The 13,452-nt window shown below is 39.5% G+C and overlaps 1 protein-coding gene across 2 annotated transcripts in view; it reads left to right on the forward strand.

Moving 5' to 3' along the window:
* Positions 1-13,452, forward strand: part of EPB41L4B (erythrocyte membrane protein band 4.1 like 4B) — a 290,295-nt gene that overhangs the window by 167,439 nt on the left and 109,404 nt on the right. For both annotated transcript variants that reach the window (XM_045005334.1, XM_045005335.1), the window contains exons 16-17: positions 3,209-3,393; positions 10,543-10,661. In XM_045005334.1, the coding sequence (XP_044861269.1) occupies positions 3,209-3,393; positions 10,543-10,661 (304 nt within the window). The remainder of the gene's footprint in view (positions 1-3,208; positions 3,394-10,542; positions 10,662-13,452) is intronic.

Consider the following 13,452-nt stretch of genomic DNA (forward strand, 5'->3'; position numbering starts at 1 on the left):
ATTAAAATCAAGGTGGAATTTTGGCATACTAGGAAGGTCAAAAGAGAAATATGAGAAAATATGGAAGTTTACTCATACAAACAACTAGGTGTCTATAACAATGGAAAAACTAGAGGTCTTATGTGATTAAAACTTTGTTTTGGCTGGCATTACATTGCTGGGGAAAAAACATAACTGCAATGTCAGTTCAAACAGGCAAGATATATCCAGGAGAGAGAGGGAAAAGAAAGCGGAGAAGTCGTTGAGCAGAAGAGTAGAGAAAGATAATGTTTCAATTCTCTGGGTTAAAATAAAGACCATGAAGAACAGCGAAGACCCAGTGAGGTACCTATGCTAGAGCACACCAAACCATGGAGAGGTGGAGTTCAAGGTCTGCACTCCTAGAAGTTTTGCCTTGATGTGTGTTGGAAATGTAATATTAAGGCTTCCAAATGCCTTTAAATGAAACACTGTAGGTGACATGGAATGGGTAATTTGGATTCCTCAGGCTTGAGATTTTTGGATTGTGTAATTCTAAGTCTTTCATATGTAAGGCCAGTTCACTAGGTCAGAAGCTGCAGCCCCAGTTGTTCTCTGACTCACCAGTCTCATGAAGAACTCCCACAGAACCTCATATGGGGGTGAGGACGGGTTGTAATTATTGTCCAATCCTGCAGATGTACACAGGGAACTAGCCATGAGGGTGAGTTTGAATATCTGTCAGTCACTTTTTGAGAAAGGATAGAAGTTTACGGTTCTTTTGTGAAGAGTAGACCACCAAGTTAAATGGGGGATTTCACATCTCAGGTTGCTGAGCTGGTGTTTGCGCTGCTGCTGGATTCCTTATAGTTCACTGCCCATGGGGACTTCAACATTCACATGAACATAATCTTTGTTGAGCTAACTCTTTACTTCCTTGACATGATGGACTTCCCTGGGTTTTACCTGTAAAGTTGAGTCCTTTACCCAGATAGTCAAGAAATATTTCCACAGAGCTAGGGATATGCTCAATCTGATTGCAAAACTGATTAAGATAGTTCAGATACTCAAATAATTTCCTCCATTTCAATATGGCAGCTATTTCACATCCATATCAGCCTCTGAGACTTGATTTATGAAGTTTTATGGTCTCATTGATGTTGATGGACAACTGGGTTGCCTCTTCCAACCAGTATCTATCTGCTCACCTGCAGCTATTATCATTTTTTAAAGGGGATCCTCAGCTCTATGATCCTTTACCATATTCTGGTTTAATGGTGATCTCTGTGTCTTGAAACAGTCGAATTATACAAAGGATGGCAGAGAAGTCACCTGGAATCTGATCTTTTCTACAGAACATTCATTTGTATGTACAAAAGAGCTATAACATAAGACAAAAAAAGTTAATTGTCCTCCGTCATAGACACCTCAAAAAGATTGTCTAGGTGAACTCTCATTTAGTGTGCAGTCTCATTATCCTGGACTGATTTGGCCCATAAGAATATCCTTCAGTTGATTGCTGAGTTGAAGATGTGGTGGTCTTGCTAAATGAGAGATTAGTGTCAGGTTATTTTCTCCAAACTTTTGGAGTTTGAGAATTACAGGCTCCAGATGGCTTGTCATCTACTGTTTGCATTTGGTTTGGTTTGTAAGGATAATATTTCTCATCTTCTGGGCTTCTCAAGACCTACCACTTGTAGATCTGAGCCATGTTTATCCTGGTCACTTAAGAAAAGTAGGGTAGCTACGATGCCATTACTGGCAGTCCATTCCAATGTCTTGCTTTGTGAGAAGAGGCTTTCAACTGTCCTTAAACATGCAGCGGTCCACCTCCACCCCAATGAACCAACTTTTGACATTGAAGTGCTGGTCAGTTACCACCAGCCAGAGCCTCCCATACAGTTAGAAAAGTGTATTGAGAAGGCCATCGTTATTGGAGAGGTACAAAGTTGTGCACTTTGACACGGCTTTTGAAATAATACAGTGTTTGTTTGCAAATGACTGGTTAATTTTGCTTTGGGAGGGTGGACAGTTTGCAGTGAACAAATTTTTTTTCTACATAGTATGCAGTCTAGCTGGAAATAATCTGCTCATTTTTCCTTTTAATTCTTCAGTTTGTCTTTACTACATGTTTTCAGGTTTTTCTCTCTTTAGTTGTAAGCTACCAGCAGGTGGATAAATGGTATCTCTTCATATGTTCTAAATAGGCTGGATATTCTCTTCTTTTTTAATTTAGTGTTCCAAAAACTGCTACAATTTTGAATATTAATACATTTATAAAATGATACAGAATACTTTTTCAACTATTTTAAAACTTATAATATTCCATTTTATTTGCACTAATCTGCATAGGTGGTATAAAGCACTTACTGTTTTTTGGTTGCTGGAATTAAGAAGCAATCAACATCTGCCTTAGCCATTTCAAGTAATAGCTTTATATAGTACCTATACAATTATTGAAGAAAGTGTATGTTAGTATCTGAATTAAGGACAAACTTTCACTAAGAGCTCAACCTGGTCTTCATTTCTGCATGCACAATTGTTGCATGCTGTTATTCTCTTACAGAAATATTTATATGTACAAAATGTATTTGTACTTTATTTACCATCACAAATGTGATTTCATTGTTGGCACAAGTAAATGCTCAACTAAAGATACTTTTTTTCAGAATTTTATTATTTCTATTATGTGTCAAACTTTTCCAAAGAGCATTTTCACCATTTTGCCAGAGGCTCATTCAACCTCAGTAGTGTGAAATTACTCTGATCCCATTCTCTAGATTCTCTCAGTAAGTCAAACCACACTGAGGATGAATTGCTGTGGTGTGACCTGGGCATTCTCCTACCACAAATGAAAATGCAAATCTCCATATGACGGGTTTTGATGTTTCCTTAGATCCATGCTCCGGACCGCATATCACTTAAATTGGAGTCATGTCATATTTTTTTAGGGAAGCATCATTCGCATTTAAAGCAGAAAATAATTCACAAATGAAAATCTTACCATCTTGCCGTGCATGCAAGCCTCTCATTGGTGCAAAGTGTTGGGTTAGAATATGTGCCAGGTTTTTTTTTTCCCCAGTTAAATTGAAATGAATTAATCTTAAATGAGTGGAATACTTAGCTTACAAAATTTAAAGAACCTTCTTGAAAACTCGACGTTGTCCAAAAAAAGCAGTGTAAATTCCCCAAAAGCATAATTGCTTTGTCACTTTAAAAGATTCTAATTTGAATTGAATTTGTTTCACAGCTACCACTTGAACAACACTGACCTTCATCAGTTCAACACTGAAGAAAATGGTGGAGCACCATTTACCACAAAAATGTCTGGAAGGCATCAACACCACCACCACCGGCATCACCATCACCACTCTAATTATGGAGTAATTGTTCCTGACAACAAAGATATTGTTTCTGGAGTTCCAAATCCAAATAGTAAGTCTATTAAATGTAACAATTTCAGTAATTACTCTGGCATGAGATTTGTCACAGGCAAGGAAACAGCATCAAAGAAGGGGAGATATTGCATTTCAGGTTTTCTCAGTGAAGAACATACTTTCTATTCTCAAATTTCACGGTTGATGCAAATTAATCAGGATTCATAATTTTCTGGCTCTGCTGTTGAATGCTTGGTTACAGGATCTGGCAATTAATTTGAATTCCATAACTGAACAACCACTAGATTAGTCATAGAGTTAGATGCTTGCACAGGAAGATGTATTTCATTATTATTATTTATATATTGTCACAGGCATAGCCCTTTCTATCCTCCTCTTCTTCTGTGCCCCCAGCCGGTCCATGTGTCTGGTTCCCACTTTTCTCCTCACCCCTTTTAATTTGAATCAAGCAGCTTTCTTCTTCATGGTATCTGGGCACGAGCAGGAAAAGCACTAAGAGCACAGGACAGACAGTCTCCCTGCCCTCTGGTCTAGTGTCCAGCTCTACAGCCTCCCCCCAGCGTAAGGAGAAGCAATTGCAAGAAGTTGCTAGAGGCTGGAACGTGATCAATGCAGATGGAATCTTCAAGTCACTGTCACACCTCTACTGAACATGTGCAAATGGCAAAAATCAGGAATAATTCACATTATACTAAGTATTTGTAACCAGCTCTGAGAGGGTTAAGCCTCAGCCTATCTAAATTTACAGTCAGTCAGTTCATGCAAGCAGTTGAACAAAAAAATGCAACATGGCTTCTGTGAGGTTTCTGTTACAATATTTACTATTCCAACCCTTGTGATTGCTAATTTTTCCCCTAAAGTACAGAAAAATGTGTCAACAGGATTTTGATTTTCTTTCAAAATCAGTTAGAAGTAAGTATAGCTTGCAAACTGTTTCCGCATGCACAGCATAATATAGTCTCCCAGTATACCCTGCAGGTATTTTATCCTGACATTGACTTTAAAAACAAAGATGTTTTTTCTATGTATGACATACAGTGGGTGTTCCTAGGGATAGTGTAATTTTTCCCCACTTTACTTAAGCCTGGTCTACACACAGTTTTTCTCCTAATTTGGTTAAGGGTATGATTGTTTACCCAAAGAGTTAAATTGGTACTGCCCCTGTTTTGTGGGACAAGGCTATAGTGGTATAAGCACCTTTCTATCAGTATAACTGCGTCCACATTAGGAGGTTTTACTGCTTTAACTACGCCTGTTTCAAAATGATATAGTTAAAGAGGTACATAGTATGTGTGTAGACAAACCCTTAAGCTGATAGGTTTCTGAAAATGGGGCCATTTTTGTAAGAAATTAATGCATCATTAAATGCACACCAACCATGCAGGAAGTTGGAATGATATAACATTTATGAATTAAAAGCATTGCCAATGAGATGTTGATTACATCCATCAGTGTGCTGCTCTATCAGCTGAATGGAGCTGTTGCTGCTCCAGACTCAGATCTTTCCATCCCACTCAAAAGCCCATGGAAGAGGGCTCTGAGGCAGCAAATCTTCCTGGCAGAGTTCTTCCTCACCTGACCCATTATAGGGTCAGAGTTTATATCCCTGATAAATAAGCTTATATACTTTGCAGTTCTGTGGGGTGCCCAAGCCATGTGCTCAGAGGCCATGTGCCTTTGGAGCAACTCTGGCCCCAGACTCCCTGCTACACTGAAAATTTTATCAGATGAACAAGTGCACCACAGGACCCTGGAAATGTGAAGGAGTTGAGAGAGGGCTACTTTACACGTTGTATGTACTGCATTAGGAGGCTTTCAACAGCACATGTACTGGAACCACTATCTCAGGGGCACTTGGGAACATGTTTGATAATTGCCCAACCAGCAAAAACAGTGTTCACCTGGCACTTGGAGATAATGGTGCTACGGTAGATAAGGATTTAAATATACTGATTTGCGTATCTAAAGTTGGTTTGTGGACACCTTGTGAATTAGGTGAATTGTTAGAACAACCTTCACTGGACAAATTGGTCACAGTCAACTTGGTCCCAGTTGGTCAGCCAGTTACAGCATTCCTCTTCCACTATCTCCAAACTCACAACACAAAAAGGGAATTAGTGCTGGCTGTTACTTCTCTGATTCGAAATGAGACTCAGTGAAGCACCACTTTCAACAAGCTTGCTCTGCTGGAACAGAAAAGGGCACTACTTGTCTTTTGCATGGCGGATCTTGGTGCCAACCTACCAACTCTATCCAACTGGAGTGTTTTAGAGATTGTGGAGTCTCTGCAGATTTCTCTGAGCAGGCTGTTCCTTATGGGAAGCATTGCCCCCAGGCTGCCATCATACGATGCCTGGTCAGCTGACCCAACCCCACTGCCCCATACCCAAATCCAAGAGTCAGATAACAACTAGCACAGGTGGGACTGTATCCTACTCCCCTTGAAAGGCCACTGTAACAAGGGAGGGCTTCTCCCCAGCTTGCTAAGAACCCACTACCCTGCCCACAGACTCTTTTATACAGTTTTATTGTCCCAGCTTAGGTCAAATCAACAAAAACATAGTTATGCAACTGTTACATACCAGAGCACAATCTAGACTAATAAGTAGCTGTGTCACTCCTGCCCTGTAACCTGGGGTGCCCTTTACAATGCTTTACTGCTGTAGCCTCCAGTATGTAAGTCATTCCCAGCTATGCCTGTGTGGTGCAGCCAGCCAGCCACACCTTGGCTCTTACCAGCCTTGGTTATGCTGCAGGGTGACCCCAACATACCCACAGTCCAAGATCTTCCCCACAAACTGTCTGTCATGTACTGCCCAGCCCTCTCCTGGACAATACAAATATGTTAAGTCTGTTATTCCTTTAAGGAAGTAATATGCACACAACTTGTTACCCCAACTGGAGTTACCCAGACATTTCAAATTGAACACCTTGTATTAGATAAAACAGTAAAACAAGATTATTAACTACAAAGAGAGAGATTTTAAGTGCAATTTTAAGTAATGAGGCATAAAAGTCAGAAATGGTGACAAGAAAAATAAAGATGAAACATTTACTAATGCCTAACTTAACAAACTATATTAAATGTAGAGCAAAGTTTCTCACCACATGGTCCAACAGATTATTGACCAAACTCTCAGGTCTGGACTAGTCCTCCAGAGTCCAACGGCTGCTTCCTTTGTCTTTTCAAGTACAGTGAATGTGATGAGCAGAAAGAGAGTGAGGGGTGCCTTGGGGTGTTTGTCCCTCCTTTTTATAGTTTCAGTTCCCTTCTTGAAAAATGTTTCCAGCTGAGACCCAGGAGACAGAGGCTGTGTGGAAGGATATTCCCTGCTGGGTTTTTTTTCCACCTGTTTGAACTTCCTTTGTTTCCCCTCCCCACATGATGACTGTTTACTGCTTAGATGCAAGTTAAGGCAAGCACACATTCCTTCCTTTGTTTAGGACAGTCCTGACTTCTGCCTGGGCAGGGCTGTGGGGTTTGGAACATGTGTTAATAACATCATAGAGGGGAATCTTGTAACTTCACATACAATGTTTCCACACATATTTCACCAGGACAATACTGACCAGCAAATTATGAGTTTTCAAATGATACCTTACAAGGCATATTTTGTGCAAAAGATTATTACAGTAGTGTGCAGGGTGTGAATACATGAGTGTATTCTGGCACGGCAGTTTGCCCAGGGCTACAGTTATCAGGGCTTTCTCCGACTTTAGTACTTAGGTTCCGTTTGCCACCACTCCCAGCTAGCATTGGCTATCCTAGCTCTCCAAAGCTCCCTGTTCCCAGTGAGAGCCCCACGGCCCCTCAGTCTGAACCTTTCCAGGCTCTCAGCCTGACTCATTCAGCTCCCCCTTACTGGGGGTGGGTCTCTTTCTAAGCCCTCTCTTTTAAAGCTCAGCTGGCGGTCAGTTGCCCAGCCACAGGCATGCTGGCCCTGCTCCATCTTAAAAGGCCAGTGTCACCCTGTGACAGCTAGCCCTATCCTGTAACACAGAATTTGATTGATTTGGCTTTTAAAACTCTCTGCTGGGATAAATTTGGCAATATTTTCCCCCAAACACAGAGTGGCAGCTACAAAGCTGTAAATTAAGAATCCAAGACAGTTTCAGGATCTGATTAATTTTTTTAATTGGATTCTTCAAATTCCTACTTACATTATTTCAACTAAGAATATTGAGTCTTGTGATGGGTCTGAGGAAAAGGCTGATCTTACCCATCAGGGAACTAAAAGAAGCATTCTGGCTTTCTACCAGAGTCCCAGGACAGTTCATAAGAGGAAGAATTAATGTGCAGAGAGGAAGAAAATGGTAATACTGGTGTGTATGATGCCAGGGAATGAAATGACGTGGGGACTGGTATCTGAAAGGGGGTAGAATGAACGGTTGGGGTGTCTGTAAGGAAAGTGCCTCAAGGAATAGAGTGGTGGCTAATTTGCTGAGCGTCTCAAGGGCACAGTGTGCATGTGAATGCAAGAGTGAGTGGGGATGGGTGGGGAAGCATGGTGTGGTGTCTCTACTAATGGAAGAATATATTGGAGGTTTCTCTGTGGAGGTGAGGACAATGGGACCTCACAGGTCACATCTTTTAATCTTGCTGTCTCTTGAAATGGCTGAGGCCTCTCCCTTTTTGCTTGTTTCAGGTCATGTGGACTCACTTAACCCTGAGCTTTTATTTTGGAGTTCATGTCATGTGACACAAAAGTCAGCCTAATCTATCCAGATTTGCCTGCATCCAGGCTGAAATCATCAACCCCTCTTCCATCTTACATGGTTTCAAATGAAATACAAAATTCCACCATCCTCTCCAGCAAGACATGAGGAGTGGGCTTGAGAGTATTGAATATTCAAACTAGGCTGTCTTTCAATGTTTGTGAATAGAGTATGGGACATGTTACAGCAAACAAAACCAGTCAAAATTTGCCTGGTTTTCAGATTCTCAGTGTGGTTTAGTTATGAAAGTGTCGTCCAACTGCTCAGAAACCAATCTTAAATTTGAACAAGTTTTGTGATAATAATTCAGCAACAGATTTCATTATTAATTATTATATTTAAGATGTAGTTCTTCTGTAAAAGGTACCTATGGAGAGATGATACTTTCTTAAGCAGCAGATCTGCTTCCTGTGTGTATTCAGAATTGCATCTGCTGACTTAAGTGACAAAAATAAAGTTTTACTATATTATACAGCTGTTAACCCTGCAGCGCCAACACAGCTCAGAAAGAGGAAGTAGGATTCTATTCAAATGTGTAAAAAGAACAGGAGTACTTGTGGCACTTTAGGGACTAACACATTTATTTGAGCATAAGCTTTCATGGGCTAAAACCCACTTCATCGGATGCATAGAATGGAACACACAGAAGATACTTGTACAGCAGAATTTTTTATTGATTGCCAATTAATTATAACTGTGCAAACCCATTGAAGGCAGCTGAGACAGTATAGAGATCACCTTGGCCATGATATGAAGATAATGGCGTTGCACAGCTGTCACTGAGAACATAGTTTATCCTGCAGAGTCTTTTAAAGGAGATGGTAAGGGAGGGAGAAAGGACCCAGCTTGGCTCTCAGATCCAGGCTAGGTTTGCAGTTAGAAAAAAACATCCACTCGTTTAGAAACTGAGTACACTTGATATGGAAATCAGCAAGAGACAATGAACATAGAATGTTATGTCATTTTAACAGAATTAATTTCAGAGTACAACTGCATTTTAAGTAAACTAATTTTTTAAAGGTTATTTTGGGTTTTAAGAGAAAGATTTGATTTTTTTTAAACTTAACATTAGCACTGTAAAGAATTTTTTTTAGGGTTTATTTATAGGTTTGTTTTGTATGACTATTTGCAAGTTGAACAGTGAAAACTAAGTTAATGTAACTGTTTTGATTTCTGGTACATTGCATGACTGGTTCATTACATTAATCTAGTAAACTGTACAAATTACATTTGACTTAAACCCATTTAAATTGTGTACTTTTTCAGTATTTTCTTTCCCAACCAGAACTTAAAATGAATCTGTTTATACAAAATCATCCTGGCTTATCTAAGAAGCTGCACTAATTTATTCACTAAGTACCACAGTGTGATTTCTTAGTTCACAGCTTTATCACTGGGGAAGAAAATGTGATGTCAGAAATTCTGGACTGTGTCATCACTGATTGTATCAAGCAAGATAACAGAAATACAAGGAGCCCAACCCTGGGAACAGTTGCTCAAGGGCCCAATCCCCAGAAACACTCTTACTTACTTCAGTGGGAGTTGGATTCACCCTCTGGTCTTCACTTCAGCTATCCATCCCTACTCAGCAAAGCATGTGTTTAAAGTTAAGTATGTGCTTAAGCGCTTTGCTGAGTAGGGATGGATTTAAGCTCATGCTTAAACAATTACTGAATTAGGCCCCACATGAGCAGTACTTATCTTCATTAGGACTATTTAATAACTTGATCCTAACCAGACTGAAGTCAATGGGAGGCTTTCTATTGATTTCAAGGGGCTTTGGATCAGACCCCTAGAGTCTGAAGAATGGGTCCAAACTACATTTACTTATTAACTAGCCTCACTGAGAAAAGGAAATACAGAAAAAGTTAAGGACTCATTTAATGACATTTAATAAAACAAATAATATTTTTATATTTCTAAATAATTATCTGCCACTCCATCCCTAAGGTGGTTTAATAGGTCAATATTGACAGGAGGCTCACTCAAAAATGTTGTATTTTCTTTCTGCATAGTGAGTAATTAAAAAACTGTTGAGTGAGCTGGACGAATTCCTGATGACAATCTGAGAGACTGGTGTTCAGAGACGAAAGTCTGCTATAGGAGCCAAAAAAGCCAGACTCTGATACCCTTACACATAGGTGGCATCTTTGTTCAAAGTCATGCCAGTGGAGTCGATGGGAACACTCATGGACTCAGTTGCTACTCATCTTGAGACACTCGGAATCAGGTCCGAAGTTGGTTTAAGTCACATTAGAATTTGGAAGAAGATTGTTTGCTAAATAGAAAAGAGAAAATGACCCAATAAATGCATTTTAAAACTTCTTAGAGGGTATTATAGAAAATAAAAAGCATATAAAGCTTTTGACAGTATTTTCTCAATTGCAGCTGAGTGTTTTGATCTGCGATGCTCTTGTAGTTTTCCTTGAGATTTTATTTTTTTCTTTCTTTCTTTTGGGCCTCTTTTTAGAATTGAGCTCAGGACTTCCCCTCCTTTATGATAACACTTCTTCCCATCTGAAGAAGATGGAAGTGGAGACTGTGAAGGTAGTTGGACCATGGCCAGCTCTGCACATCAATATAAACAAGGTATAATATTGTAGTGTATGTCAGAAAGCTCCTTTTTGTTACTTGATATTCAGCAGCTGATGTTACTTCATCATTAATTCAACCCAACATATTTGCCTGCAACTGTTTCACTTATTTATCTCCCACCATTTTCTTATTGGTCCTTAAATATTTCCTTCCACTTTCCCTTTGAAATTCAATTCAGCTGAAAGTAGGAAATAAAGGCTTAGTGTGTGTATGTTTATATATTTCTCAATATAATTCATTTGCCCCATTCCTTTTAAGGTGTATTATTCACTGTGCATGTACTGTATGTATTTGAAATATTTACAGCATGGTAGCTGAATGACAGTAGGTTGTGGGGAGAAAGAATAGAGATCAACACTATCAAATGACATAGGATTTTATGTCTTTTATTTAAACCATGTTAAAGCTACTTCAGCTGTGCCATTGTTCTGTTTTAGCTTTGATGGGTTACTCAGCTAGGTAGCGTAGAATATATGATTTTTAAAATACTTTTTTCTTCACATAAGAGTGTGTTATGTTTTAGAACTACCTTGGCATAGGTTTACATGATAGAACCGTAGAACCTGGTGCCTCATCCTATAGCTATTAACTTCAGAACTCTAGTTGAAGCCAGTGGAGTTGTGCATATGACAAGTCTTGCAGCATCAGGCCCTTTAAGGCTCAATCCTGAACCCACTGAAATCAATGGAAATGTTGGCATTGAATTAGAGATGAAGAATCAGGCCCTTAATGAGTAAAGTGGTTGAGAGAGGAAGTAGTGTTTGGAGAGATTTCTGACTCTCAGTTCAAGGAGGAACCTAATTAAATGACTTGGTTAGTTTCATACAGAGTCTTCTACATCGATGGTATTTCAGCACAGGATCAAAGCATAAGCAAAGAAGGTTAAGAAGCGTCTTGATTACTGTCTAGAAGTATACACACAAGGAGGAAATACCTGATACTAGAAGGACCCCTATTTATGCAGACAAGGGCATAACAAGTTCCAATGGCTAGAAGTAGAAGTTAGAAGTTTGAGCTGGTCAGCAAATGTGTGTTTATTTTTTTTCCCTGTGAAAAAAATTGACTTCTTGGTGAAAAATCAAATCTGAAATGTTCTGACTGAAAACCAGAATATGTTAATTCAAAAATGCTGCTGCTGTGCCTCATGGGAGTTGTAGTTTGTGTGCCTCCTGCTCTCTCCTCTGTAGACTGGGTTCCCTTTTGGGTAAGGGGAGGGCATGCATCCTGGGAGTCATGTGTCCATAGTGCATCATGGGCAATGAAGTTCATTGGGTGATCCCAGCCCATACAAGAGGCTGGGGACTTGAGCCAAATAAACTGTAACTCCATGTGGCACTCTGGTGACATTTCCAAAGCTGAAATATTTTGAGTTTTCAGCTGAAAATCAAAACCTTTTTAGTTTTGTGGTGGTGTTTTTTTTTTAAATACAATCACAACACAGACACTTTTTTGAAGAAAAACAAGTTAAAAAAAAAAAAAACTTTGAAGAAAATTTTTCCAATAGCCTTATTAGAAACACTCCAACTGGAAATAAGGCAATAACTTATTGGAATAACTTACCAATGGAAATTCTCCATTGCCTGGAGTCATTAAATTAAGACTGGCTATCTTTTGAATATTGTTCATATTTATTAAAGTAGTGCCTAGGGGGCCTACCAAGATCAGGCATTATGCTAGGTGCTGTACAAACATATAATAGTTTCTGCCCTGAAGAGCTTTCATTCTAAATAGACAAGACAGACCTGGGGTATGAGAGAGATACAACACACACAAATAATATGCTGGCTGCAAATTACTAGTTACGAAGCTCAATGCAGGAATCAATTGGTGCAGTTCTATGGCCTATATTATTCAGGAAGTCAGACTAGATGACCATAATGGCACCAATGTGGCCTCAAAATCTCTAAATTTATATTTTAAATTGACAACTCATTTGAACCTGTCTTTTCTAGTTGTTAATTCCCTTTTCAAGCAAATTGCTTTGGGGCTGAAATTTGTCATGCTTGGTATCAAACAAAGGTGAATTTTATGAAATAACTGGATCAAATTAGGTTCAGTGGTTAGGAGTTAATTTGATTGTCTGCTACAGCAAACTCCATCTCATGGGAATGAAGAATGGTTTAGGAAAAGGGGCAGAACAAATCCAGTTGATGTGATGATTACTGTCCATTCTTTTGGTGAGCAACATAAATCAGTTTTGTGATGCCTGTTGGTCTCTTTGTCACCAGTGAGATTATCTTTAGCCTTCAGGGTGAAGAGGAATATTGCAGGCATAAATATATTTTAATTTCCTTTCTCTCTTCTGTTTCTGTTTCCTTGCAAACATCTCTTCTTCAGTTTCTCACTGCTGCAGACCACTAAGTACTGACTGTTCACCAGTGACGTTACTTACACTAAAGCTGTGCAGCTGCCTGTCCCTTACAAGGCAGCAAAGCCTGTAGCTACTGCAGTTGAAAATGACCCCTGACTGGTGAGAAAAGATAAACAGTTGACTGGTGTTTCTGAGGTTCTTCTCTGATCTGATGCATCTCTGTGCTGAATAAGGAGCAGGATGTGTTCAGATGGGCCTTGTCTTCCCTAGAAAATAAGGTGTGTTCTTAATTTGTATTGGCTAACCTGTGGAAACTGATATGGTTTAAGAACCTAGTGAAGACAAGGTGATTTGTAGCTACCAGGCTGATAAACCCCAGCTTCCCTCACAGTCTGCTAACTCATGTGAAAACGACAAACTGCCTTGTCTTCTCTAGGCCCTTACCTCGTGTTTGCTACTGTCCGTTAGCTAACA

The sequence above is a fragment of the Mauremys mutica genome, chromosome 2 (genome assembly GCF_020497125.1).
Source record: "Mauremys mutica isolate MM-2020 ecotype Southern chromosome 2, ASM2049712v1, whole genome shotgun sequence".
Lineage (NCBI taxonomy): Eukaryota > Metazoa > Chordata > Testudines > Geoemydidae > Mauremys > Mauremys mutica.